Source organism: Aphelocoma coerulescens, chromosome 14 (assembly GCF_041296385.1).
Source record: "Aphelocoma coerulescens isolate FSJ_1873_10779 chromosome 14, UR_Acoe_1.0, whole genome shotgun sequence".
NCBI classification, from domain to species: Eukaryota; Metazoa; Chordata; class Aves; order Passeriformes; family Corvidae; genus Aphelocoma; species Aphelocoma coerulescens.
Window position 1 is genome coordinate 3,484,660 of NC_091028.1, and position 24,177 is coordinate 3,508,836.

A 24,177-nucleotide genomic window follows, 5' to 3' on the forward strand; every position below is an offset into this window, starting at 1 on the left:
GCGCGGGGCCGGAGCTCGCACCGGAGCGCACCGCCCCGCTCCATCCCGGGAGCCCCCGGGATGCGCCTCGCGAGTCGGAGCATCCCGGGCACGGGGGAGAGAGCCCGGGGGTGGTGTCGATGGTGCTCCTGGGTTTGCTCCTCAGCGCCGTGAAGGCCGAGGAAGGTTATAATTTGAGATCAGTTTAAGCTGAAATCACAAACTTTCACATGGCTCGGTCATAACCGGACAGCACAACGTGCCCTCGCTCAGACGGGAAATCACTGGGGACGCTCAGCCCTTCAAACTCATGGGTGATTTTGTACTGGTTTCTGGAAAGTCCGATTGCCTTCTCTGCTCTCATGTATCTGCCATGTTCATGGGACTCCCGGGAAATGCGGCTTTCATAGGCATGGTCAACTCATTCTGATTTTCCAGTTGATTTCAAAAGAGTCAAGGATTTTCTCTTTTACATGCCTTTTCCTTGGGATTCCCTCTGATGTGTTGCCCAGCAGAATAATGAAGCTTGGGGACAGTCTTGGAGTCCTTGCTCAGGCAAAAATCCCACCACTCCCTTACGGGTCAGCTTAGTTGAGGACTTTCGGACCTGTTTCCAGTCAACCACAAGTTCCCTGAAGAAGGACTTTCTACTTCTGGAGCTCAAAATCTTTGCCTCTTGCTCTCACAGGATATTACTCTTTGTAATAAGTTCCTGGGGCATGGGAAGGAAATCCCCTGGGGAAGTGAGTGTCATTTTCTAGGAGCTCTGACATCACCAAAATCCCAGTCAGAGCAGGCTGTGTGCTCAAAGCTGGCAATGTCCTCATCTGATTTAGGAGGAGACTTCCTTGAAGTCAGCCCAGAAGCTTGAGCACATAAGCTCAAGGGATGGGAAAGGACTATTCCACTAATTTCCAGCTTCAATTTGTTCACTGCTTGTTCATTTCCGTTTGCCCCTGTGTGATACTATCCTTGAATTTTCAGAGCTCTCCTTCTAAGAGGAAAACAAATAAACCCTTCCATCCTCATTCTACATCAATTTAGCCTTCAACTCCACTTTTAGAGATATCAGCTCATCTCCAATCAGCCCTTATGAATTACTTTCTTGAAATGCTGTTTCTAATTATTTTCCTCTTAAAAAAGGAAAAAAGAAGACATTCAGTGTCAAAGATCTGAGTATAAATTAAGCTTATCTAGCACAACACAGAGTCAGATCCATTATGTGTTACAATACCTGTTTTTTTTTTCACAGCTTGGGTCTCTTGGACTTGCTTGTTCCCAAGTAAAGCATTCCAGTGTTCACTGTAGCTGTGTGGATGGATGCTGTAGGACATGCCTCCTCCAGACTGACAGCTGCCCCAAATACATGGGGACATGCAAATGTTGTCATTGGCTTAGTGACTGTCTGGGCTGCTCCTTTTCCCTTTGGCTAAGCAGCCTTGCAGCCTCAGAAGGGATGAGTTTGGGCCAGGGAGGGTCTCCTTTTGGCTGCAGAGCTGGAGTTGGGGCTGAAGCTGGGGAAGCTGAAGCTTCCTCCACTTGCACAGGCAGTGCTGCAGGTGGATCACAAAGACTTGCAGGCAGGCAGAAGATCCAGCTCCAGTGGTATCTGCCTCATCCTGTGTGGCATCAAGAACCCACAGGACTCGGAAAACCACATGGGAGGTTCTGTTTATGCTGAAGCCTGAGGGACCATGGCCATGCTGGGGCCAGGGCGTCTGTCTGACTCAGTGACACTCTGAATGCGGTGTCGGTGTCCCTGTGATGGTTAGGGCTGACCACTTCTGCTTCTTGCTCTTTGGTGCAAGAGTCCCAAATTGCAGCCCTTCATTAGGAAGTCAGATGAAAGAGGAAGACCCTGTGAGAGTGCATGTCCTACAGTGTTTCAAACAGGCCTGTGGAGAAGTGTGGATTATATACTGTAAGTATCCCTCTTTGAGGCAACAACCTGGAAAAATAAATAATGGTGGCCTGTCCAAATTGGATTTATGGAGCTTTAACAGTGCTGATCCATGAATTTTGATAAATACATTTCTACTATTAATAAAGGCACTCAGCTTCTCAACTATTGAGGGATGTCTAAAAGCTTTCTGGATGAGCAGCTGCAATGCACATTTTGCTGTATTGCTTTCCATAAATCCATAGCTGGGATCCTCTTGGCCATGTGCAAAAGTCTCTGGAGAGCACAGAGCTGGCACAGTCTGATCCCCTATTTCTGTTTGATCCCAGCGCAAGGAGTAAAAAAGTGGCACTGACTAGAAAACTCTCTGTTTTAAATATCTTCAGGCAGATCTTCCTTGAATTGTGTCCACCCAGCAGCTTGACTTGAAGTCACTGTGACAGGGGAAGGAAGAGTATAATGAAGAACTGTATCCCAGGATTAGGGACCAAAATTCTGCTGTTAGAGTTGCAGAGTTTTAGCTTTTGACAGAAAAGTCAGATGATGCTCCATTACTGCAGGAGACTGCTGAAAGGATATTTGATGTACTCTGTGGAATGCTGCTACATGCAGCTCCCAGTGTTACTCACAAACGGAAAAACAGGAGGTCAATCCTTTCAGTGTAGACAAAGAGGGTGACCTGGATAGGGAAATATGATCTAAAACAGAGGAGGCTGAACTTAAACTGGCTATTACAGCTCAGGAAAAAGATGCTGGAGTCCTCACTGATGGTTCATCAAGATTGCAGCCTTGATGTGCAGCAAAAAAAAAGCCAACAAAATGTGGTGATGTCATCAGGAAGGACTTGGGCTTACAAAATAAGAAAGAGGGCACCTCCTGCCTGTTGTGTAACAGCTTGGTGCACCCACATCTGTGCAGGTCTGGCTCTGATCATAGAATCCTATAATCATGGAATAAATTGGATTGGAAGGGACTTTTAAAGGTTGTCTAACTCACCCCCTCTGCCATGGGGTGACCAGTAGGTCAGGTTGCTCAGAGCCCCATCCAACCTGGTCTTGAAAGGTTCCAGGGATGGGGCATCCCAACCTCTCCGAGTAACCTATGCCGATGTTTTACCACCTTCATTGTGAAAAACTTCTTCCCTGTATCTAATCTAAATCAAACCTCTTCATTTAAAACCATCACCCCTTGTCCTATCACAACAGGACCTCTTAGGATGTAAGAGCATTGTGGACATAGAGCCCTGAGCAGGATAACTGAGATCAAGGGGGTGGGGTAGCTGCACTATGAGGGGGTTCCAGGGAGGCTGGGATTTTTCTCTGGAGAAGGGGGAGCAAACATGCCAGCCCTACAAAATCATAAAGAGAACGTGGACCTGGTGCACATGCATGATGAGTTGGAGGCCATCGATCAGTCTGGTACATTGGTTCCAAATGGATAAAAAGGACTTTATTTGGAGCAGGTGGGAGAATGAACTTCTGGAATTCACTGCCACAGGAGGTTGTGGAAACAAATAGGATCAGCAGGTTTATGAAAGGTGGAGCAAATTCATGAGCAGCAGCAGCTCAACAGACAGATGCTGAAGGCAACAGGTAGGAATGTACCCTCTGGAATTGCTATTACTGCTTGTGTGGGAGCTGGAGGAACACAACCAAAGCTGTGCCCTCCCCAGATGGCATCTCCTGCTGCTGAAAAATACAGAAAAACAACACATGGAGAGAGGAAGCACTGATGTTACCAGCAGAGCATTGCCTATCATCTCAGCTCCAAGCAAAATCAATCTCCCAGGTGGTTGCTGTGTGGTGGGAAGACAGGGCAACGAGCAGGAAGAAATTTTTTGCATTTCTATTCAATTTCCATCTTTGTAGTGAAAATCTAATCAATGCTCATTTTCTGTCTTCTACCACTTTTCCTTTTTCCACTGCCAAAACAGCCAGTGGAGGAGGTGGGAGGATCCCAAAAAGTTTGAATTAAAGTATATTTCAATCATTCCTTATTTTCAGACTGCCTGCCTGAAAAAAAAATCCCCTTTACCTCAAAAACTGATGGAAGCCACCTCCAAACATGCAATATCTCTGGGAAAAGAGGGAGGGGGATGGGGTCACAGAAATGAGACCACTGTGTCTCTTATGATTAGCAGGGTAAAAGGAGGAAACCAAGGAACTACAAACCAGTCGGCTTCAAGTAAAAAACAGCCAAACAGTGGGACTTTTAATCAAAGAAAGAGATGAGTAGTAATCATGGCCATTGCCAGGAATGAATCCTTTCAGATGAGTCTGTTTTCCTTCTTTGACAGATTCCAGTTCTTTGTTTACCATTATTATTCACTGTTCTGTCATCAATAGCTTGTGTTGTAGTGGAGAATGTCCTTATTAAGTTCTCAGATTTTCCTGAGCTGGAGAGGATGCAAGCACTGGCTTAAAATTCAAAAGGATCCAGACAAATCAGAGAGATCATTTCAGCAGGGAAAATCTGACATTTAGGAAAGAGTGGCTGTCCAAACACAGCAAAGAAGCAGAAGACCTATTGGCTGCACCACTCATGGGTTACACTATTGCCATATTGAATTCCAATATGGGATGTAGAAACAAGAACAGTTTGTAAAACACATGATGTTTTCCCTCCTCATTCCAGCAAAAGGATCGCTCAGCTGCTCTCCTAAGATCACCTTCCAGTGAGGAATTAATTCTCCATCTTCCCACTGCTTGTTTGCTAGATCAAATTTTAGCAGAGAAGCAGTGGGAAGATAGAAAATTCATGGAGAATTCCTGTTAAACTCCCCTAGGATGCTTGACCTCCTCCAGAAGTACATTTTTGTGTCCCTTTCCAGGACACCCTCTCTAGGGCCATGACTATCTATCCAACATAATAAGATTAGAATCCAAACTACCTGGACAATGCTGTTTGCAGCCCCTCAAGAGGCTGGTGAAAGTGCTGTGATCAGGTAAGCCATAACCATCAAGCTCATTTCCTGATGTCATTTTAGCTCCTCTTTCAATAAAAATGAGCTCTGAGATGCCACTTGCCGTGGTGACATCACAGGAGAGAACACTGTGCTGTTCTGGGGTACCTTTGAACCCCGGGTGCTTTGTCCATCAAGAATAAATGAGAGCTGAGAAAGGCCTGCAGAAAGTGGAGACATCAAAACAGGCATGACCTGGAGATATTCATCTTCCTTCTTCTGCTGAAGCTGCCTGGTGTGACTCGGCTTCCTGAGTGCTGCCATGGCCTGGATCAGGGGGCTTTGTCTCCAAATCCACCTCCTCAGCGTCACCTGGGGCTGTTTCAGGCTGCTGCTGCTGTGGCAATGCAGAAGTTGCCTCCAACTCTCTCCTCAGCACTGGAGCTGCAGCAAAGCCAGCTGCAAAACCAGCCTGGGGCAATATTTGACCTGCCCCGCTCCAGAGCGTGGCTGCTGTGGTGCTGGTGGGTCCCAAGGCAGCTGGGCAGGGATGCCAGCTCAGGGAGCGCCAAGCTGTGGCCAGCGTGTCTGTCCCGTGGGGCAGGCTGCGTCCTGGGGCACACGAAGCCGTGGTCACCGAGGGATGCCCAGTGAAGAGAGCCGCTGCGCTGTGAGCCAGGAGGCACAAGGGGCTCGGGGCTGGAACTCTCAGCGCTGGACACAGACGGATGGGAAGGGGTCCTGCACCCCCCGTCCGAGCTGGCACCGGCGTCCCCAAAGCACTCCCCAAAGCACTCGGGATCCGGGGCTGGCTGGAAGCCCGCTCGCAGCAGCCCCGCTTCCCGCAGCCCGCGCACCCTCTGCCTGGCCCCGGGAAAGCACCACGGCTTGAGGTCCCCCTCTGGTGGCAGCAGGGACAAATGGCTGGGACAACACCAGCGCAGCGGTCCTCTGGCCGGGCAGAACCCTGGGAAAGTGCTGCAGAGGCAGGACACTGCCCACTGCCGCCCGACGTGTCCTGCCTGAGGTCACGGCACGGCTTGGGAGCAGTCAGGAGCTAAAGCCGAGCTGGGAACCACTTTCACCCCTCACACACACATTGTCCCCACACTTCTCTTACACCTCGTTTCATGTACCCACCACGCTCAGGACATTGAGAGCCCTTAGTGGTTGAGTTAGCAGGAGTCCAAGCCCGTGCTGGATTTGATGCTGGCTCTTCCCAACGCTTTCCACACCAGGTCACACCTCCTTGCACACCTGTGTGCCCTGAGTCCCCACCATATCCTGGTTTTCCACGAAATCCCCGGGAAGTTGTGCCCACAGCTCTGCCTGGGTGATGTTCCTGGTTGGAGGGGTGGAACCTGCTCCAACACCTGCTCTGCACAAAGGGAGATCAGACTGCCCAGGGTTGGAACCAGCTCCAACACCTGCTCTGCACAAAGGGAGATCAGACTGCCCAGGGATGCCATGTGTGGCTTTCTCCTCCCTTCCTCATCATGCCCAGTGGGTCACAGGTGCCAGTACAGTGGCCATGTGAGATCATGATGCCTGAGGTGCACTGCAGAAGAAACCCTGGGGTCTGAAGGGCCTCCTTCTCTCTTTGGAGTCATTGGAGTTTCTCCTGTCTCTGTGCATTCACTGACAGTGCCTGGAGGCCATGGGACTAGGGAAGAGTCCATCTTTGCCAATGCCAAGGATCAAAGGACCTTGTGGCAACCTTAGCTAGCTTTGTGAGCCACCCTGAGGCTTCCTTGAACCTTCCCCCCTCACTAAGGACCTTCCAGCCCTTACTCAGCACCTGGCAGGTTGTAGCCTCCTGGGACTATCTGTTGCCCAGTCTCCCACCACACCCAGAGCTGGAGCAGAGCCCACACTTTCCCTTATCAGCCCCCTACCACAGCCACCCTGCTGTGGGCTGTGATAAGGGCTGGGGGGGGGGGGGGTGTGCAGACAGCAGCACAGGTCCTGGGCTCCTTTTTGTGCTCTTTACCCACCCCACACTGCTGGATCTGGAGCTGAGCCCCATCTACTCCCCTTGCAGCTCCCCAGGACCCTTCCACAGTGACACCCGAGCAATGGGGCATTAGGTGGAGACAGAAGCAGTCTTCCACCACTGCACAGCCCTGTGTGCAAAGAAAGATGTCCCGGCACAGGGAGGTCCTCAGGGTGTTCTCACACTGCCACCAGGCAGAGGGTCACAGGTGCCAGGAGCCCCTGTACTCCTGTGTCTTCCGCAAACATTTCCAGGAGGAGATGCCCTCCAACACTTTGTCCTGAGCAAGGGTGCACAGGCTTGGTGATGCAAGAGGGGATCCCAGCGTGGAATTCTGGTGGGACATCCTGGGGCTGCAGGGAGCCCCAGATCTTCCAGTCTCCCCCTCCACTGGCAGCTAGGAATGCTCTGCTTGCTCCCAGAGCCCCACGGCAGCAGAGCAGTGTCTGCCTGCTGGATACCACCCCCCAGATGCTGCCTCCTCTCAGGGACAGCGAAACCAGAGCCCATTTCCTCCATGTACCCACCTGGTGGGGGAACCTCCAGTTCAGACCCCCAGAGCACATCCCTCCCGCTCCCTTCCCGCAGGCAGCACACAGAGCAGGACACCAGAGCTGGAGCACAAATGCAAGAGACTTTATTTCAGAACATTTGACTGCTCGCTGTCGGAGGGCTGGTGGTGTGTTGGGCCCAGCTCTAGCCACGGTACACGTCTTAACGGTACTTGGCAGTCAGCACAGTGCCCACGGCACACAGGAACTTGTCCAGGGAAGCGTGGACCTCTGGGGTCAGGAGAGAGGGGTTGTGGCAGGCCACCACCACCAGGAAGCACTGGCCCAGCAGCTGAAAGGCAAAAGGATGTGGTGAGCAAGGGAATGAGGCAAGGAGGTAGCCAAGGCGTGCAGGAGGGGAGCTGGGCTGGTCATCCCTTCCCAGGGCTGGTCACTCCTTCCCAGACACTCACTTTGAAGTTGACAGGGTCCACGCGGAGTTTTTGGGCATGGAGGTCGCTGAGCTTGGAGAGGGCACCAGCAATGTCATCGACGTGGTTGGCAGCTTCGACCAGTGCAGCCGCCACCTTCTTGCCGTGAGCCTTGACCTGAGCAGATCCCTTTCCTAGGTCAAAGTGGGGGAAGTAGGTCTTGGTCTGGGGGTAGGTGGTGAACATCCTGGAGAACAGAGCGGTTCAGAGACGGGTGAGTCAGGGACAGGGAGGCACAGGACAGAGACAGCTGCGGATGGGGAGAAGAGGGGGCAGATGCGAGGGAGTCGGGGCTGGAGAGGAGAGAGGGTCACGCTGGGGACGGCCACAGTACCTCTCCAGGGTCTCGGCGCCATACTCCTCGGCTTGGCCGCCGATTTTGCCGAAGACGGCCTTGACGTTGCTCTTGTCGTTGGGGGACAGCACCATGATGTCACCTCTGCCTCGACAGCCCCAGCACGGGTGTCCCCGCTGGCCGCCGCCGCCCTTATATGCGGTGCTGGGGCTCCGCCCGCCCCCCGCCCCCCGCCCCGGTCCCGGGGGTGCTGGACCCCGGCCAGGCGGGGCCACCGCCCGTCCTCCCCCGCCCCGCCCCGCCCGGGCACCGGCACCGGCACCGGCACCGGCACCGGCACCGGCACCGGCGGGGGGGCTCTGCCTCGGCACCGCGGGGTCGGGTCAGGGTTACAGTCAGGGCTTGTTCCAGCCCAGGTGGGTGGTCTCTGCCCCACGGGCACACGCTGACATGACAGCAGGGTTAGGCTTGGGGTTAGGATGAGGTTTAGGTTTAGGTGTAGTGCCTGGGCTGGCATGGGTTGTCGTTAGGGTCTGCACTGGCACTGGCAGAGGAGCCGGTGTGTGTCCCCTCCTGGCATGGGGTGGGACACTGGCTGGGTGCTCCTGGCACAGCCTGGGTGGGTTCTGGCCAGGTGTTGGGACAGCAGCAGCGGGGATTCTGTGCCCCACACCCACACACAGCCCCGTGTGCACCTGCATGTACAGGCTGACCACCCAACAGCCTGCACACACACCCCTGATCTGCCCCAGGACACACACTGCCCCTCCACGCACTGCCAGCTGACACCTACACGTCCTTGCACACACATGTGCTGTCCCTATACAGCCCTCTGCCATGCAACACAGTCCCTGTGCACAGCTGCCCCACTGCACTCCCTGCTCCTGTTCCTCAGGATACCCCACACCGGTGTATCCCACACCACCCCACAGTGTGCGACCTGCTCCTTGAACCACAGTCACGTACGTCTCTTTGCTAACAGACCCCGGAGCTCCCCTGCCCCAGCCCCCTCTCCTGCACAGTCTGTGCTGGTCCTGGTGCTGTGGGGCACTGCGGGACCCTGACTTCTAGGCAGGGAGGACACTTGGCAGAGCCACAGGATCAGCACTGGGCACTGCTGCAAGCTCTTTGGGCAGTTACAAGGGACCACAGTGGTCTGTGGTGGGCCCTGTGTGGTCCAAATGACGAAGGTGAGGAATGTAACAAGGATGAGGAAGATGAAGGTGGTGAGGAAGACAAGGAGGGTGAGGGGGCTTGCAGAGCTTGCACTAGGTTTGGGAGGTGGCACAGACCAGCAGGTGATAGTTCACACCCGTGTTTCCTCCATGGCTGAGGTTCTTATCATTTGTGTTTAGGGGAGATTAGCTCAGTCTGGCACCACTTCAGAATGGGGAGGGAGGGCCGGGGGGGCTGATTTTCTGGGAAGCAGCAGCAGGGCAGTGTCTGCTGCATGTGTGTGCATGGGGGGAGCTGCCAGGGTAGCAGAGCCCTTCAAACTGCTGGCACAAAAACAAATAGGTGTAAACGCACATGAGCACACTGGGGTGTGGACTGGGGTGTGTTTGAGGATGGAGCATAAGTGCTGTGGGCTCACCTGCAGGAGCAGGGGCTGCCGTGGTCAGGGACTGCCAGGCCTGTTTGTGAGCAGGCAGGATCCCTGCGTGCCCCCACCTGCCTTCCCCCTACCTGGACACTCAGGCACCTCTCTCCTGCAGGACCTCATCTCCTCCCTCTGGTGTCACAGCACAGAGCAAACCCAGGGCTAGTTTAGTATCTCATAGCCCGCCACCTGTGATCACTGATTTTTTTAAAATTCAGGCTCAAAAGTCCTGAAACCAGTATCCCTATACTGGACTGCAGATTTGCCCATCCTATTCCTCCCCTGCCCAGGTCCCAGGAGAAGAGCAGACACCTGGGGCAGGTGTGGAGGCTCTTCCCTGGCAGTTGACTGGCATTCGTGACTCAGGAGCTTGAGTCCAAGAACAGGCTTTGTGTTTAATGGTCTGAGGTGGACTTTTTTCTCTCCATGATTTCTCTGATTGCTTCTGGAGCTCATGCAAGCACATAGCTCCCTAATAAAGTCCTAAAAAGCCATCTTGATAGATGGAGACAGGCAGGATTTATCCTACACCCCCATCAACCCCCCCGGCATCCTTCAAGGGGATGCAAAGATCACATTTGTCTTGGCACAGCCTTCGCCCTGCCCCCCTGGAGGGATGCAGGCACAGCTCGATTCCCTGGCTCCTGCCATCAGCTGCATCCCATGCAGGGGAGGGTTGGAAGGGAGCAGGGCCCTGGGGGACACCCAGGGAGCCCAGGGCTGGCGCTGCCCTTCCCGTACCACATCCATCACACCCGCAGCCCCCTCCCTCCGGCAGGAGCACTGCCACACTCCAGCCCAGCCCCCGGCCCCGGCACAAACAGACGCGTTACTGCAGCAAAGGAGTCTTTTTTTATTGATGCTACACGAGCACGGCTGACAGCTCATCTGTACTTCTCAGCCAGCACGGCGGCCACGGCCGACATGAACTTGTCGACGGCAGAGTGCACCTCGGGGCTGTACTCCTTACCCAGGCGCACGGCCAGCACCACCTGCAGGCACTGAGCCAGGAACTGCAAGGCAAAACAGGGCTTAGCACCGCCACTACAGCCCCCACGCCCCCATCCCGGTCTCTGTCTCACATCCCCTGTCCCACATCCCCTGCTCCCCATTCTGATTTCCCTCCCCATCCCCTGTCCTCCAACCCCCTTCTCCCACCCTGATCCCTGTCCCCAGACCCTGTCCCTCAGTCTCCATTCCTCGTCCCCCGTCCCCTGTTCCCTGCCTCCCCATCCTGATCCCTGTCCCCAGACCCCGTCCCCCTTCCCCATCCCCATCCCCATCCCCATCCCCATCCCCATCCCCATCCCCATCCCCATCCCCATCCCCATCCCCATCCCCCGCCTGCCTTGAAGTTGACGGGGTCCACACGCAGGTTGTAGGCGTGCAGGTTGCTGAGCTCAGACAGAGCCTGGCTGAGGTTGTCCAGGTTCTTGATGGCAGTGCCCAGGGCAGCCACCACTTTCTTGCCATGGCCACGGATCTGATCAGAGCCTTGTGACAGGTCGAAGTGGGGGAAGTAGGTCTTGGTCGGGGGGTAGGAATGGAACATCCTGGGGGAGTGGGACAGTCAGTGGTGCTGACCCCAGCCGGACCCACCACACTGGCCCCTCCGTGGGGCTACCACCCCCTCGTCCCCCCGGGCCACGGGGTCCCCAGGCCGGTACCTCCACAGGGTCTCGGCTCCGATCTCCTCCTCGGCGCCGCCCAACTTTCCCCAGACCTGCTGGATCAGCTTCTTGTCCTCGGCGGTCAGCATGGTGGCGGCTGGAAGAGTGGGCAGGGGTTGGTAGCAGCAGCACCTGCAGGGACGCCTCTTATAGCCACTGGCACCTCCACCCAGCCTTATCTTATCACACTGAGGGGCAAGGGGATGGCTGGGCTCTGGGAGCGGCTGCGGCACTGCCTTGGAGGGGCCCAGATGCCTCGAGGCGGCCCTGCCCTAAGGAGGCCCCTGGGGGGCCCAGCTGCCTGTCCTGCCCTGCTGCACCAGCCCAACACCAGAACTGGGCTGGGGGCAGCACCTTACCAGGCTGCCCCATGGACAGCAGCAGCCCTGGGCATGTCCCATGCGTGCCACAGCCTTTTCCACCCTGGCTGGCATGTTCTCAAACCTCCTGTTGTGATCCATCATTCCCCACAGAGAGGCCAGGGTCCTCCTTGGCTCTGAGGGTGTTGAGGTAGGTCCCACAAGTGTCCCTGGTCCCCTCCAGACTTTGGCACATCCAGCCCCTCTCTGCTCCAAGAGCCCCATGGCCTCTGACTAGGAGCCATGGACAAGCCCCCCCCTGAGAAACCCAGGCAGGGAACAACCTCTTCTTTGGGTTCATGGTCTTCCCAAAGTCCATCCTGTCATGCTTGTCAGTCATGGACTCCCTCCCTTCTTCCCATTCCCATGTGTGCTCCTGCCTCTCCCTATAAATGCTGGGACTTCTCGCAGGGCACATGGTGGCTGGCCATACAATAACAGAATTTTAGAGTAATAGGATTACTAATGTTGGAAAAGGTGTCTAGGATCATTGAGCCCAACCATTCCCCCAGCACCGCCAAGGCCAACACTAAACCAGGTCCCCAAGAGCCACATCTACACATCTTCTAAATCCCTCCAGGGACAGGGACTCCACCACTGCCAAGGACAGCCTGTGCCAGTGCCTGACAATGCTTTCAGTGAAGAAATTTTTCTTAATATCCAACCTAAGCCTCTCCTGGCACAACTTGAGGCCATTTCCTCTGACTCTCACATCGTTCTCTCAGCCTCTGTAGGAAGGAGTTGGTGCAAACATGGGGTAAGGGACATGCCAGATGCTGACAGAGCATGTCAGTCAGGGATTTAAACCTCCAGGTTACCTGACATCCATGGATGCAGAATGCTTTAAAAGCTGCTGTGGTGACATGTTTAGAGCCATTTGGTGGTCTGAGAGCATCCACACCACTTTTTTCCCCCTTGTCCAAACACAGTCCCTAAACTCCATGGATGAGATGAGGACTGCCACTTGCAGTGCTGGCTCAGGCTGGCTATCAGAGCAGGCTGAAGGCTGTGCACCCACTGTTTGTTTCACCAGAAGTCTCTGAGACAGGAGCTGACATGGTGCTGTGCTTTAGGTTTTGGCCAAACTGCCCCCAGTAACACACTGATGTTCCAGGTTCTGTTGAGCAGCATTTGCACAGCATCAAGACTGTCTCTGTTTCTCACTCTGCCCCCACCCAGGGAATAGCTTTCAAGGTGCTGGGAGAGGACACAGCCAGGCAGATAGGCCCAACTAACCAAAGATAACTGACCAACCATATAACACCATGCTCAGCCATCAAAGGGAAAAGAAGGGGTTTGAGGGAGTTTTAGGGGGGTTTTCCATGGTTTTTACTCATGAACTGGCTGAACATCAGCCTACCCGTGGGATGTGGTGAGTGATTGCCTTTGCATCCCCCGTTTTATTTTCTTCCCCGTGCTTCCACTTAGTCTTCACTTACTAAACAATTATTTATGTTTGTTTGTTTGATTTTGACCCCAACTTTTTCTTGGTTTTATTTTTCCTTTGCCCTTCACCTCATCCCATTGCAGGGGGGAAGTGAGTGGGCAGCTGGGGTGCAGTGGCTGCACAGTGGGGTCAACCCACAGCATGAAGCACATCAGATACCATGTCCATGCCCCATGGAGAGAGGCGTGACAGGACAGTGCCCTGCACTGCAATGCAGGTTTGATTCCCAACAGGCTGGGATGGGTTTTGGATAAGTTAAGCAAAAAGCCTGGATCCATTCAATGTCCTGGCAGGATACAAGACTCTTTCCTGGTCAGCCTGTGGTGGATATACCTCGGTGAGCAGCTGCATTCATAGGGCTCCAGCCCATTCTGGGCTTCTGCTTAATGGTATGTTGCTCCTACTGAATGTTATGTTACCCCCACTGAACTGGCACATGAATTAGTACAAGTTTGTTAGTATATGAATTAGTACATTAATTTATAAAGTTTAGTATTTCCCCCTCCATATTGTGTAGACATTTCAGAACACCCCTGCCTGAACAGTCAGGTGTGGGCAGAACACATTGAGATGAAAGCACAGAGACCATAGCTCACATTTGAATTATTTATTGGGTTTTGCAGATGACTGAGCCCCTGCAGAGGGGATTTAAAGAGCTGCCCAGGAAGGGGTGATACCCCAGAGCCTGGCAGCAGGGCTGGGATGTAGATGGGTCTCCCTCACCCTCTGTTGAGGCCATTTATCTGTACTTCTCAGTTAGAACAGAGGAAACACTGGACAGGAACTTGTCCCACGCAGCATGAACTTCTGGGGTGAAGTCACTGGGATAGCGGGCAGCCAGAGAGCACAGGATACAGTGGGAAAGCAGCTGTAAGGCAAAGCAGCATGAAATCCATCATAATGAGTACCAGGTATCAGTGTAGGGGTCTGCAATGGACCTTGGGCCCAGTGTGCTCTGGGATGACAACTACGTGTCCCACAGGCAGTGCTGCTGCCTGAGATGGGAGTGAAGAAGCACAGCTGTCTTTGGCATAGGGCAAAAGGCACTGCTTGATCCCACTCCCTCTTCCATGTGTCCCTTCCTTCCTCAAGTGCAACAAAGTTCATAATTTATTAAAACTTTGTTCAAGACAGGTGATGTAGCTTGAGGTGTGAGGCAGATTCAGGAATTACAGCTAAAACAGCAGAGATTTGAGCCTGTCTAACACAAACCACAGGAGCCCCTTGAGTAGTTCTTTGCCTGCACTGGGCCAGAACTTCCATTAAAAGACCCAATCCCAGGTTAAAAATCACATGAGAAGCAGGCTGTGCAGCACAGTCAGGGATCAAGCTGCCATTAGCCCACATGACCTGTGGTCTCTGATTCTGTGATGGCAGTTTCCACCCCTGAAAGTTTCTGTGCTCACTCACCTTGAAGTTCACGGGGTCCACCCTGAGGATGTAAGCATGCAGCTCACTGAGCTTGGCCAAAGCCCCTTGAATGTCATCAACATGTTTCACAGCTTCCCCGACGGCATGCATGACCTTGGAGCCGTGGCCACGGAGCTGAGCTGAGCCTTGGCTCAGATCAAAGTGAGGGAAGTAGGTTTTTGTCTGGGGGTAGCTGAAGAAAAGCCTGGAGGAAAACAAGAAGAAGATGCTCAGCAGTAGAAATGGTATGAGGTGGTAAAACCTCAGAGCAAGCGCAGTGTAAACCTTCTGCAGCACATGCAGATTATACAGCAGGTTAATCTGTACATACTAGAGAAGAATTAAGTGTTAAAAAATATTTAAAATTTAATGTAGTTTCAGGTTTGGTTTTGTTTTTAATAAACAAAACCCCGAAATTGTCACCAAATTTCCTGTATTATACTATAACCAAGTTTCCAGGACCTTCAAACTGAAATGAAAAAACCAGAATTGATATCAGTAGTACTCAGAATCCTGAAAGGAGGATCGCAATACTTTCAAGTGAGCTGTAAATAGTATTAAAATCACTTTGAATAACATGAGAATTTCTGAATATTTACAGACCCTTTTGTGCCAGCTTGCTTCATTGGTATGGACTTTGAATTACTGTGCCATGCTTCATGCAGGGGATCCAGCTGTCTTGTTTCCTAACAGTTTGTTACTTACCAACTGGAACAATGGAACCTGAGCATCCAGTGAGTTTGGTGGATAGCTATTCTCTTAATGGATAAAAACTGTAAGAGAAAGCACATCACTTGTACAATAAACTGCTTCAAGTTTATCCCCTAACAGGGATAATGGTGTTTAGGACACCGAGCAGGAATGACTTTGAATTCCTCGCCAGTGCTTCTGGCTATGAATTCTTCTGTACGGCTATAAGGAGAAACAAAACCCTATTAAATTGTTTAAAAAATCATGGTTTACTGCTAGATTTTGAAGCATTTAGTAGCACAGATATAACTCCTGAAGATTACATATCAAACAGCACAACTCTCCATCAAGTCTCCCCGGTCCCAGCCTGCTCTCACTCACCCAAGTTCTACATGAGATGCATCCCGATAGCAAAGCCCTCTTTGGGGGACTGCTGAGGCCTTACCTCTCCAGTGATTCTGCCCCAATGGCATCAGCTTGGGTGGCCACCTTGGCCCAGATGGTGACCACGGCGGCTTTCTCGGCTTGGGTCAGAGTCATTGTGCGGGTGGTGCTGGCTCTGTTCCCTTGGAGTGACAGCTCGGAGCAGGTTTGGACTCACCACCCTGGCAGCCCTGGTTATAAAGGGGAAGGGGGGAGCAGACCTTGGTGCCTGTCCACACTCATTGGTCATTCCAGAGGCCCACTCATGGAGTGGGGGGACGCTTATCTCCTGAGAGGCACTGGCTACTTCAGCAAGGGTCAGCACACTGCCGTCCTTGCCCACTGGCCTTATCAGCTTCTTGCTTCTAAACCTAGCCACCATGTGGTCCAAAGAAATTGTCTGGACATGTATTGATACATGAACAGAGATATAATGCTGCAAAATTCCATTGATGAAGCAGTAGGACACATCTTTAAGTGGAGGAGCATGTGGACTCCAGCATACTAAGGAGCCTGGAGAGGAGTCTGTGTTTCTTCCCTTGGTTCACAGATGTGAACACGAGACTCTGGGCCTTCTGACCCAGCCACTTCCAGGATACGTGGCTGCACCATGTACAATATTTCACATAAAATGCTTTGTAGGGAATGGTAGGGACAGGCTGGGAGGTCTGTAGTGTAGTTCAGAGGAGAAGTGAAATCCTGATTTTTTTAAGAGTAAGTGCAGATTTTGCCATTTGCTTCAGGACTTCACTTTGCCAGCCTCTTGCAAAGAATTAGGTACCCAGATTACAATTGCTGCTTGTAACAGCACTGGTAGTAAGGATCACTTTGGATAGAATAGGAATAGAGAGTTTGTGAAATTGAGTATGGTGCTAGAAAAAAGTGTGTGTGTGAGAAAGCCCAGTCTGACTTCTTTTTTGTCATCCTCAGACTGCACACCTTTGATTTCTAACTGTGTGATCTCACTGCTAATTGTCCCCTGCACCATAAAACAGCCCTCAGCATCCCAATCGGTGCTGGCTGTGTTGTGCTGGACATGCACAGGAGCTCCTGGTCCCACAGCAGATGGCTGGTACCATCAGGGCACGGGCCCACTAGATGGGTGAAGGACCAAACAAGCAAAATGAAGACCAGCACGGGTCTGTAATCACAGATAAGAGGGCAAAGTGTCAAAGAAATACCCTACTGGAGATGGTTGCTGCAGAACCTCTGGGAATAAATATCCTGCCAGCCCATAAAGCAGAGGTAAATCTCTTTGCCACACTGATAAACTACAGCAGCCTCAGACATCACCACTGAGAGCTGGCAGCTGTGTGCAGAGCACTGTCAGAGGGGTCAGATAGTGTTCTCTGCCCAAGCAGCCCTACACACTCGTGTGGAGAAGGTTGGTGTGTCTCAGCCAGAGATGTCTGTGTTTCACAGCAACACTACCCACTGCTACAGAGGGTGTTTCCCAGCCATGGTCATCCTGCTAAGCCCTTCTAGGGATCTAATGATCCTTGGGTCATGCATGGACTGGAGCATGTCCAGCCTATGGATACCTGTCCTGAAGTACAGGTGTCCCACAGGACTGTGCACTGGCCTTGGAGCCTCTCAGGAGCCACGGGGAGCTGTGCTGTGCTGTGCTGTGCTGTGCTGCTGGGAAGGTGCTGGGTTTGAGGTGCTGTGTGTATGGCAGCAATCTCTTCTGTGCTGTCACATGGGGATAGGTCTCTCCTCTCTAAGTAGACTCCATAGCCTGAAGGAGTTGATCTATGCACTACAAATAGACACGACTTTCCTGGGGCTGTGCCTCTGCCACTGCATCCTGGGCTCAGGTGGGAAGGAACCAGTGGTGTGGTAAGAACCAGGGATGGGGTCAGACAGAAACTTCTGTATCCTCTGCTGTCCCCACTTTCCTGGGGCAAGTGGCACTTATAGAAGGGCTCTGATCCACCCCTTGTACTCTGCACTGGGCTCCAATTTAAGCCTCTCTGCATGCCATCTGTCACACAATTAGAATAAACCTTGGGCTTTCCCAAAAGGCAGGCACAAAGCACTGGGGGCCTCTGAGTCTGCAAGCCTGGCTGGGTTTGGTGATCTTGAATTATCATCCCCTCTGTGGACGCCAACAACTCTTCTGGGATTTAATTTCAGATTGTGTTCAGTGCCACAGCTCCTCCTCAGTCCTCCTGACCACAGGCTGGGTAATCCACTCACTTTAAGAGGGGATATAAAAGGGGACTCATCTGAGACCCAAGGAGGACAATTGCTCTACCACAGGGAATATTATCAGAGGGCTCTTTGTATACCTTCCCACTGGTAGTGCCATACACGTGCCCTGAAAACCCAGAGCTCACTCTGTCTGGCTACACAGATGCAGAGCAGCGCAGTCTCCAACTCAAAGTGCCTCTGACAGCATAGGCAGAGCCAGGGCATGGACGACATGACATTCAGTTTATACAACTTAAATGGATGGCAGTATCAAGAGAGGCTGTATTAATCATCCCTTGCTACACACATTTCCAAAACTTGGACTTTTCCCATAGAAAATTTACTTTGAAAATAAAGATGCTGTTGTGAAATATCCATTTACATAAAGTTTTTGCCTCCTCCCCAAAGCGCTGCCTCTTAAATGATGTGTTGCATGGCTGTGCTCCAAGCTCTTCTCAGTGAGAGTGCTTTTATTCAGGGGTTACTCAACCAAGCTGTGACCCAGATAAACACGGGGATAAGGCACAGACCATCAGGACTCCTTCCTATTTTGTGTAACCTGGGCACTGGTCCTCTGTGACTGCAGGATTAAGGTTTGTGTGCACACAGAGTGACGTCTGCACAGGAGGATTCATCATCACTGAAATCATTATGGAATTCGAATTCATTTTCTGAGAGTTACTCCTGCACTATCACAGAAGCCAGAGCAGCCAAAAGGTGACAGTGGTTTGCTAGAAGGAGTTCATTGCTCACCCAGGATCAGGGCTGTGCCGGGGATTGTTGTGGGAACTCCTCAGGAACATGCCTGGTGGGAGAAGCCTGATCCTCAACACAACATGGAAAATGACTGTCTCCAGCTTTGCATGAACCTCTCAGCCAAATTCCTCATTCCAGTGCTCCAGCTACCCATGGGGTAGTGAGACAGGGGGCTCCTGGCCTCAGGAATGCAAAGAGCTGGACAACATGATCACTGCTGCTCCTATGTGACAGGGCAAGTAGTGAAGACATGTCCTCTGGGAAACCCCACCAAACCTGCCTTCCTGTCTTGCTGCTGCTTCTCACAATGATCCACAGACCCATTCCAGAATGTCCACCCTTGGGCAGGTCATGAATCTTTGTCATGAAATCCCCAAAGGTGATTTTTTTTTTAAATTAATGTAGGTCTTTTTTAACCAAAATTCTGTTCCAAAAGCTGGCTACCAGAGTTTCTCATTTTAAACAGCAGAAGCAAGCAACAGGCCTGTTAGCTGATTGTAAAAGTGGGATTCTAATTTCCAACAGCCCTGATTGTAACTCCAACTGAATGGCATCACTGTGAGATCAGGTATAACTTTCTCCACAGGCCACTGTTATCCACAGGGACTGCTTTCCACTCAAGGAGAATGTTGTGGATAAAGGGGCTCATACATTTGCTTTAACTCTGAAATATTTGAGGCATATTAAATTTTGAAAGTCTGAAAAGTGGAGTCTAAATCCTGGCTTTACTCTTTAATTTCCTACCAGGGCTTGAAGAACTTGCAACCATTGCTTTAAACTACAAGGCTAACTACAACTAAATGTTCAAGAGCTGGGAATGACAGGCCTATAATTTATTATTTAAGAAAGTAAAATTATATTTTGAAGCAGACACACTGAAATTTTAACGTGACAGCCCAGTGCTTGTGCAGGAGGAATGCTCTGCTGTGATAATATGACTGGTCTTTAATCACCCCATGACAACACTCTCCCCTCAGCATTACCTTCTCTTGCTCAGTTGTTATCTCTGGCCTTGTGCAGAATGGCCCTGCAGATTACACCCTGCTGGGGCTACTCATCTCCCTCTTCAGCCACTCACCTCTGTCCCATGTCCGTGGGGGGACTGCAGAGTAAAACTCAGAGTGGGGATATCTGAAAGTGTCCAAGCATCTAAGTAATGCAATGAAATACAGAAGAGTTTGCATAAAACCTCAGGGCATCCTCAAATATAATTGCTGATAACTTCTGATCTCGGTTAAACACAAAAAAAATGAAAGTACCAAGACTGCTGCCAGGGGAGTAATGGAACCCTTCCTAATCCAGAGGCAGGAGTAAAAGCACAGGAACCACGAGGCAGGGTGTATCAGAGCTGTGAAGTGAACACAAGCAACAAGCCCAAGCCAGCCTTTCCATGAGCACAGGGAGCCCACGGGTGACTTCCACAGCTGCCCCGCTGCAGGCACCCTGGTATCACAGAATCATTAAGGTTGGAAAAGCCCTCTGAGGTCATCGAGTCCAACTATTAAACCAGCACCGTCAAGCCCACCACTAAACCAAAGTGCCACATCCACATGTTTTTTGAATACTTCCAGGGATGGAGATTCTAGCACTGCCCTAGGCAGCTCCAGTGCCTGTCCATTCTTTCCATGGGGGTGATAACCCAGTGGGGTCTGGGGGCAGGGGGGTGATGAGCCCTCGCTGCTCTTTGCTACCAGCTCTTAGGAAAGTTGTGCAGTTAATGACTGAACTGGCTGAAAGCCCACAAATGACCCAAAGTGGCCAACTAACAGCATTGAGCAGTCCAGGATCCAGCAGCTCCTGTGGAGGGATCCAGGGCTGGGGCACCAGGCACTCTCTGGGAACAGGCCTGAACTGGGGCTGCTGGGCCATGCTGGGGGCACTGGGCTGAGCTGGAAGGTGCTGGTTGCAGGCACGTGAAGCACTGGAATAAAGTGGGAGTGTGTGGAACAGGGAGTGGGTCCATGGGGCACTGGGATGATTGAGGGGAAGTATGTGCCAGGTGCTGGTCAGAACTGGGGGCGTTGGGCTGTACTGGGAATGGGGCTGTGTGTGAAGTGGTGATCTGAGCTGGGGACACTTGGCTATGCTGGGAACTGGGCTGTGAGGTGCTGGTCAGAACCGGGGATGGGTATGTGGGTGAGGTGCTGGTACGAACTGGGAGCACTGGGCTGCACTGGGAACGAGCCGTGGGGGCATGAGTTGCTGGTCAGAACTGGGGTCACTTGCCTGTATTGGGGATGGAGCTGTGTGTGAGGTGCTGGTCGGAACTGGGGGCACTGGGCTGCAGTGGGCACGGGCCGTAGGATGGAGGGGCAGGGCCACACCGGGCAGAGGCACCGGGCAGAGGCACGGGGCAGAGGCGGCAGGCACAGGCACCGGGCACGGGCACCGGGCAGGGGCACCGGGCAGAGGCGGCAGGCACGGGCACCGGGCAGGGGCACCGGGCAGGGGCACGGGGCAGAGGCGGCAGGCACGGGCACCGGGCAGGGGCACCGGGCAGGGGCACTGGGCAGGGGCGGCAGGCACGGGCACCGGGCAGAGGCACCGGGCAGGGGCACGGGGCAGAGGCGGCGGCGCGGCCGCGCTGTCCCCGCCGGTGCCGGTAGCGGCGCGGCGGAAGCGGAAGGCGCAGTGGCCGGGCCCTTCCTGCGGGAAGCCCGAGCCGAGCCGGCATGGGCGAGAGCACCAGCCCCATCAGCGTGATCCTGGTGAGCTCGGGCAGCCGCGGCAACAAGCTGCTGTTCCGCTTCCCGTTCCAGCGCGGCGCCGAGCACCCCGCCGCGCAGGACAGTAAGTGCCGGGGGCTGCGGCTGCCCCGCGCCCGCAGCAGCCGCCGCCAGGGCCTGGCATCCTCCCCCTGTGGCGCTGGTACCCCACACGCACCCCTCACACCCACCGTGGGGGCCCGGAACCCCCCTCACATCCTTGACACTGTCCGTGGGGCCTGGCACCCCTCTCACTGTCTGTGGGTACCTGGCACCCGTCACACACGCACCGCTCACAGCCCCCGTGGGACTCTGCCCCTCTCAGCCCCTGCCCTGCAGGTGCTCTCAATCCCTCCGGGTACCCCTGGACCCGTCACCGTCCCAGGTCGATTGAACCACATTAGTGCCAGGTGTCTTTATCCACCCGGTGCCTTATTGCTGTCCCTGGGGCAGGTGAATGCCGTGGGTTTTGGGTGCTGCAGGGGAAGGAGGAGGTAGGATGAGAAGGAAGGCACTGATTTGGAAGCAGGGATTCAGTGAACACTTTTAGCTCTAACCAGTAATGGGTAGAAATTATGAAACTTTAGTCCGTGGTCTTGAATAGTGGGCTGGGGGAGGTTTAATTTCTCCTGGAAAACAGGACCATGGGACTATTCAGGTGCTAGCACTGGTTGTCCCTCTTCCTTTGAGGCAAGTGATTTGGGACAGTGCCTGTGGCTGGACTGGGACCAGCATTGGTGCAGGGCCTAAAGGTGCTGCGGGGTGATGAAGCTGTGTGATTTGGGCTGCGTGTTAACTGCTGTATGTCAGGAGAAGTTTTGACTCTCCTGCTTAGGTTGTGAGTCACTTTATCAGGAGAGAATTGTCTCTAAATCCCTGTTCATTTTTATAGGTAAAATCTGAAAAGATTTTTTTTTTTGCTGACTGCTTCCCTGCCAACCCCCTCCTGCTTTTTTGTTGGTAAAGGATTTCCCTTCCTGAGACTGCAGGAGCGTTATAGTTATCCCAAAACCTGAGCAATAAGGAGGGAAATTGCATTGGCCAGAATTTTACTTTTCACTCTTGAACTGCAAACTATTACCGGTGTCAGTTTCTGTGAATGTTTCACTTTAAAAATTTTCTCCTATTTTTTTTACATTCTTTTGAGTGAGAGTAGAAAAACATACAAACACACATTAAGCAGATTGTTCCTGGGTAAATTTATCTTTATTTTTTGCTTCAGACAAACCAAGGAGTCGATATGCTGTGAATGGCTCTGGTGACACCGCAGAAGATCAAGATGGGGACTCCAGGTACGAGGGAAAACATTTCTTCTGGTCTAAGAAACAGAGAGACAGCCTCCTGGTCTCTTGCCTCCTAGTTCCTAGGCACATTCTCTTGGACTGTATAGAAGACAACCTGGCAAAAAAATGCTTTAATATCAAGTTATGAGCAACTTAGTGCTTAGTAACGAGGACTGTCTCATGAGGGAATGCTGCTGAATCTGCTGTTTTCTGGGCAAGGCATAGGTCAGGTATTCTGTGCTCATTAGAAAGGCAATATTACCCTTTCAAAACTAGGGAGTATTAATCCTTTGGCAAAATCCCACTTTCCTTTACCTGCCTACTTCTAACTGGATATATTATTCAGTTGCCTCAACTTCTTCCCTAGCTCATGTAATGGTCATATGGAATTGCTGTGCACTAATGAATAAGTAATTTTGTTTCTCCAGACAGAGCTGCCATTGTGTCAGTGGAGTGACACAGTGGCTCAAAAGGAAACTGAGACTTGAAGAGAGTTTTTAAGTACAGAAATCAGAGGGTAACAAACACACTGAAAATAGGCAGTGTGGCGTTCAGCATGTGTGGATGTATGGATGGACCCTCTAATTAGTTTTTTCTGAGTATTTGAAATCTGCTGCATAGTTCTAAATTTATCACTACTAGATAACGAGAGAAATCTGTGAGAGAAAAAGGTTTTTTGTCTGTTGGCCCATAGTTCACTTGCAGATCTTTTTTGTGATATGTATTTTAATCTCCAGTATTAATAAAAAGGAGAAGTTGCTGCTCTTCTCTTATATAAGAGTACTAAAGAAGTAATCATCGCTTTCCCCCCCAAAAAATGTAAGCTTGTTGTTATCTTTATGACTGAGAATGGTTTAGCTGAAATTAAAATCATCCACGTGACTGTAAACATCATCAGTTAATTTGGTTTTCCAGGACTGGGATCTTACAAAAACACATTTTGCTTGAGGTCACTTGTATCTCCTGCCTCTTCTGATGCCTTTGAAACCTTCAAACGCAACCTTTGGTTGTGTGTCCAGTGAGTGCAGCATGGACAGGGCACAGCTCCAGTGGGAGCAAAGCATTTCTATGTTTGGGAACTGGTGACTGGCTTTTCAGACTGGGCTGTGGACGGCAGGAGGGCTCAGTGGACACATTTGCTGGTTATCTCAGGGTTGCTGTTCAAACCCCTGGCTCTAGAAGTTCCCTAGATAGATTAAGAAGGTGTTGGAATGATACCAGCTTCTGTCTGACACTGATTCTTGTTGCCTCTGCCGTTTTGGCAGGTTGGACAAAGCACTTAATGTGTGGCTGTGTTGTATGTTGCTGTGTTGCTGAATTAGTGTGATACAATATGTGGTTACTGCAGAGATGTAGGAAAAACTTTTATCATTTCAAATCATGGTCAGATGAGAAAACTGCTGGTGTTTTCCTGAAATGGATTTTTAGATTGAATGTGCTGGCATGTAACCTACACTAAACAAGTATTTAGATTGTAGTGATGTCTAGAATGCTGGGCATGAAAGTTCATCCATGCTTCATCTCCTGGTCAGGTATTTGTTACTAAACTTTTGGTGTTTTTTAAATATTTTTTTCAGATCTGCTTATATC

At 51.9% G+C, this 24,177-nt stretch overlaps 4 protein-coding genes across 9 annotated transcripts in view; 1 reads left to right on the top strand and 3 right to left on the bottom strand.

The window, feature by feature from the left end:
- Positions 1-7,389: 7,389 nt before the first annotated feature.
- Positions 7,390-8,228, bottom strand: LOC138118979 (hemoglobin subunit alpha-A). The gene is made up of 3 exons (XM_069030390.1): positions 8,091-8,228; positions 7,739-7,943; positions 7,390-7,617 (listed from the first exon to the last, which is right to left on the bottom strand). Exons 1-3 carry the CDS (start codon positions 8,183-8,185, stop codon positions 7,489-7,491), a joined length of 429 nt encoding a protein of 142 aa, XP_068886491.1. The 5' UTR covers positions 8,186-8,228; the 3' UTR covers positions 7,390-7,488.
- A 2,256-nt stretch (positions 8,229-10,484) lies between these two features.
- On the bottom strand, positions 10,485-11,460 carry LOC138118980 (hemoglobin subunit alpha-D). The gene is made up of 3 exons (XM_069030391.1): positions 11,319-11,460; positions 11,000-11,204; positions 10,485-10,664 (listed from the first exon to the last, which is right to left on the bottom strand). Exons 1-3 carry the CDS (start codon positions 11,408-11,410, stop codon positions 10,536-10,538), a joined length of 426 nt encoding a protein of 141 aa, XP_068886492.1. The 5' UTR covers positions 11,411-11,460; the 3' UTR covers positions 10,485-10,535.
- A 2,370-nt stretch (positions 11,461-13,830) lies between these two features.
- Positions 13,831-15,802, bottom strand: LOC138118791 (hemoglobin subunit pi). The gene is made up of 3 exons (XM_069030005.1): positions 15,673-15,802; positions 14,538-14,742; positions 13,831-13,995 (listed from the first exon to the last, which is right to left on the bottom strand). The coding sequence occupies exons 1-3, from the start codon at positions 15,765-15,767 to the stop codon at positions 13,867-13,869; spliced, it is 429 nt and encodes a 142-aa protein (XP_068886106.1). The 5' UTR covers positions 15,768-15,802; the 3' UTR covers positions 13,831-13,866.
- A 5,429-nt stretch (positions 15,803-21,231) lies between these two features.
- Positions 21,232-24,177, top strand: part of NPRL3 (NPR3 like, GATOR1 complex subunit) — a 43,224-nt gene continuing 40,278 nt past the window's right edge. For 4 of the 6 annotated variants that reach the window (XR_011155296.1, XM_069030058.1, XM_069030060.1 and 1 more), the window contains exons 1-2: positions 21,232-21,389; positions 22,527-22,596. Coding sequence is in view for 3 of the 6 variants with exons in the window: in XM_069030058.1 (XP_068886159.1) it covers positions 21,272-21,389; positions 22,527-22,596 (188 nt within the window). In the remaining 3 variants the exon portion in view is untranslated. The remainder of the gene's footprint in view (positions 21,390-22,526; positions 22,597-24,177) is intronic. The other 2 variants (XM_069030069.1, XM_069030063.1) reach the window with 1 other exon arrangement.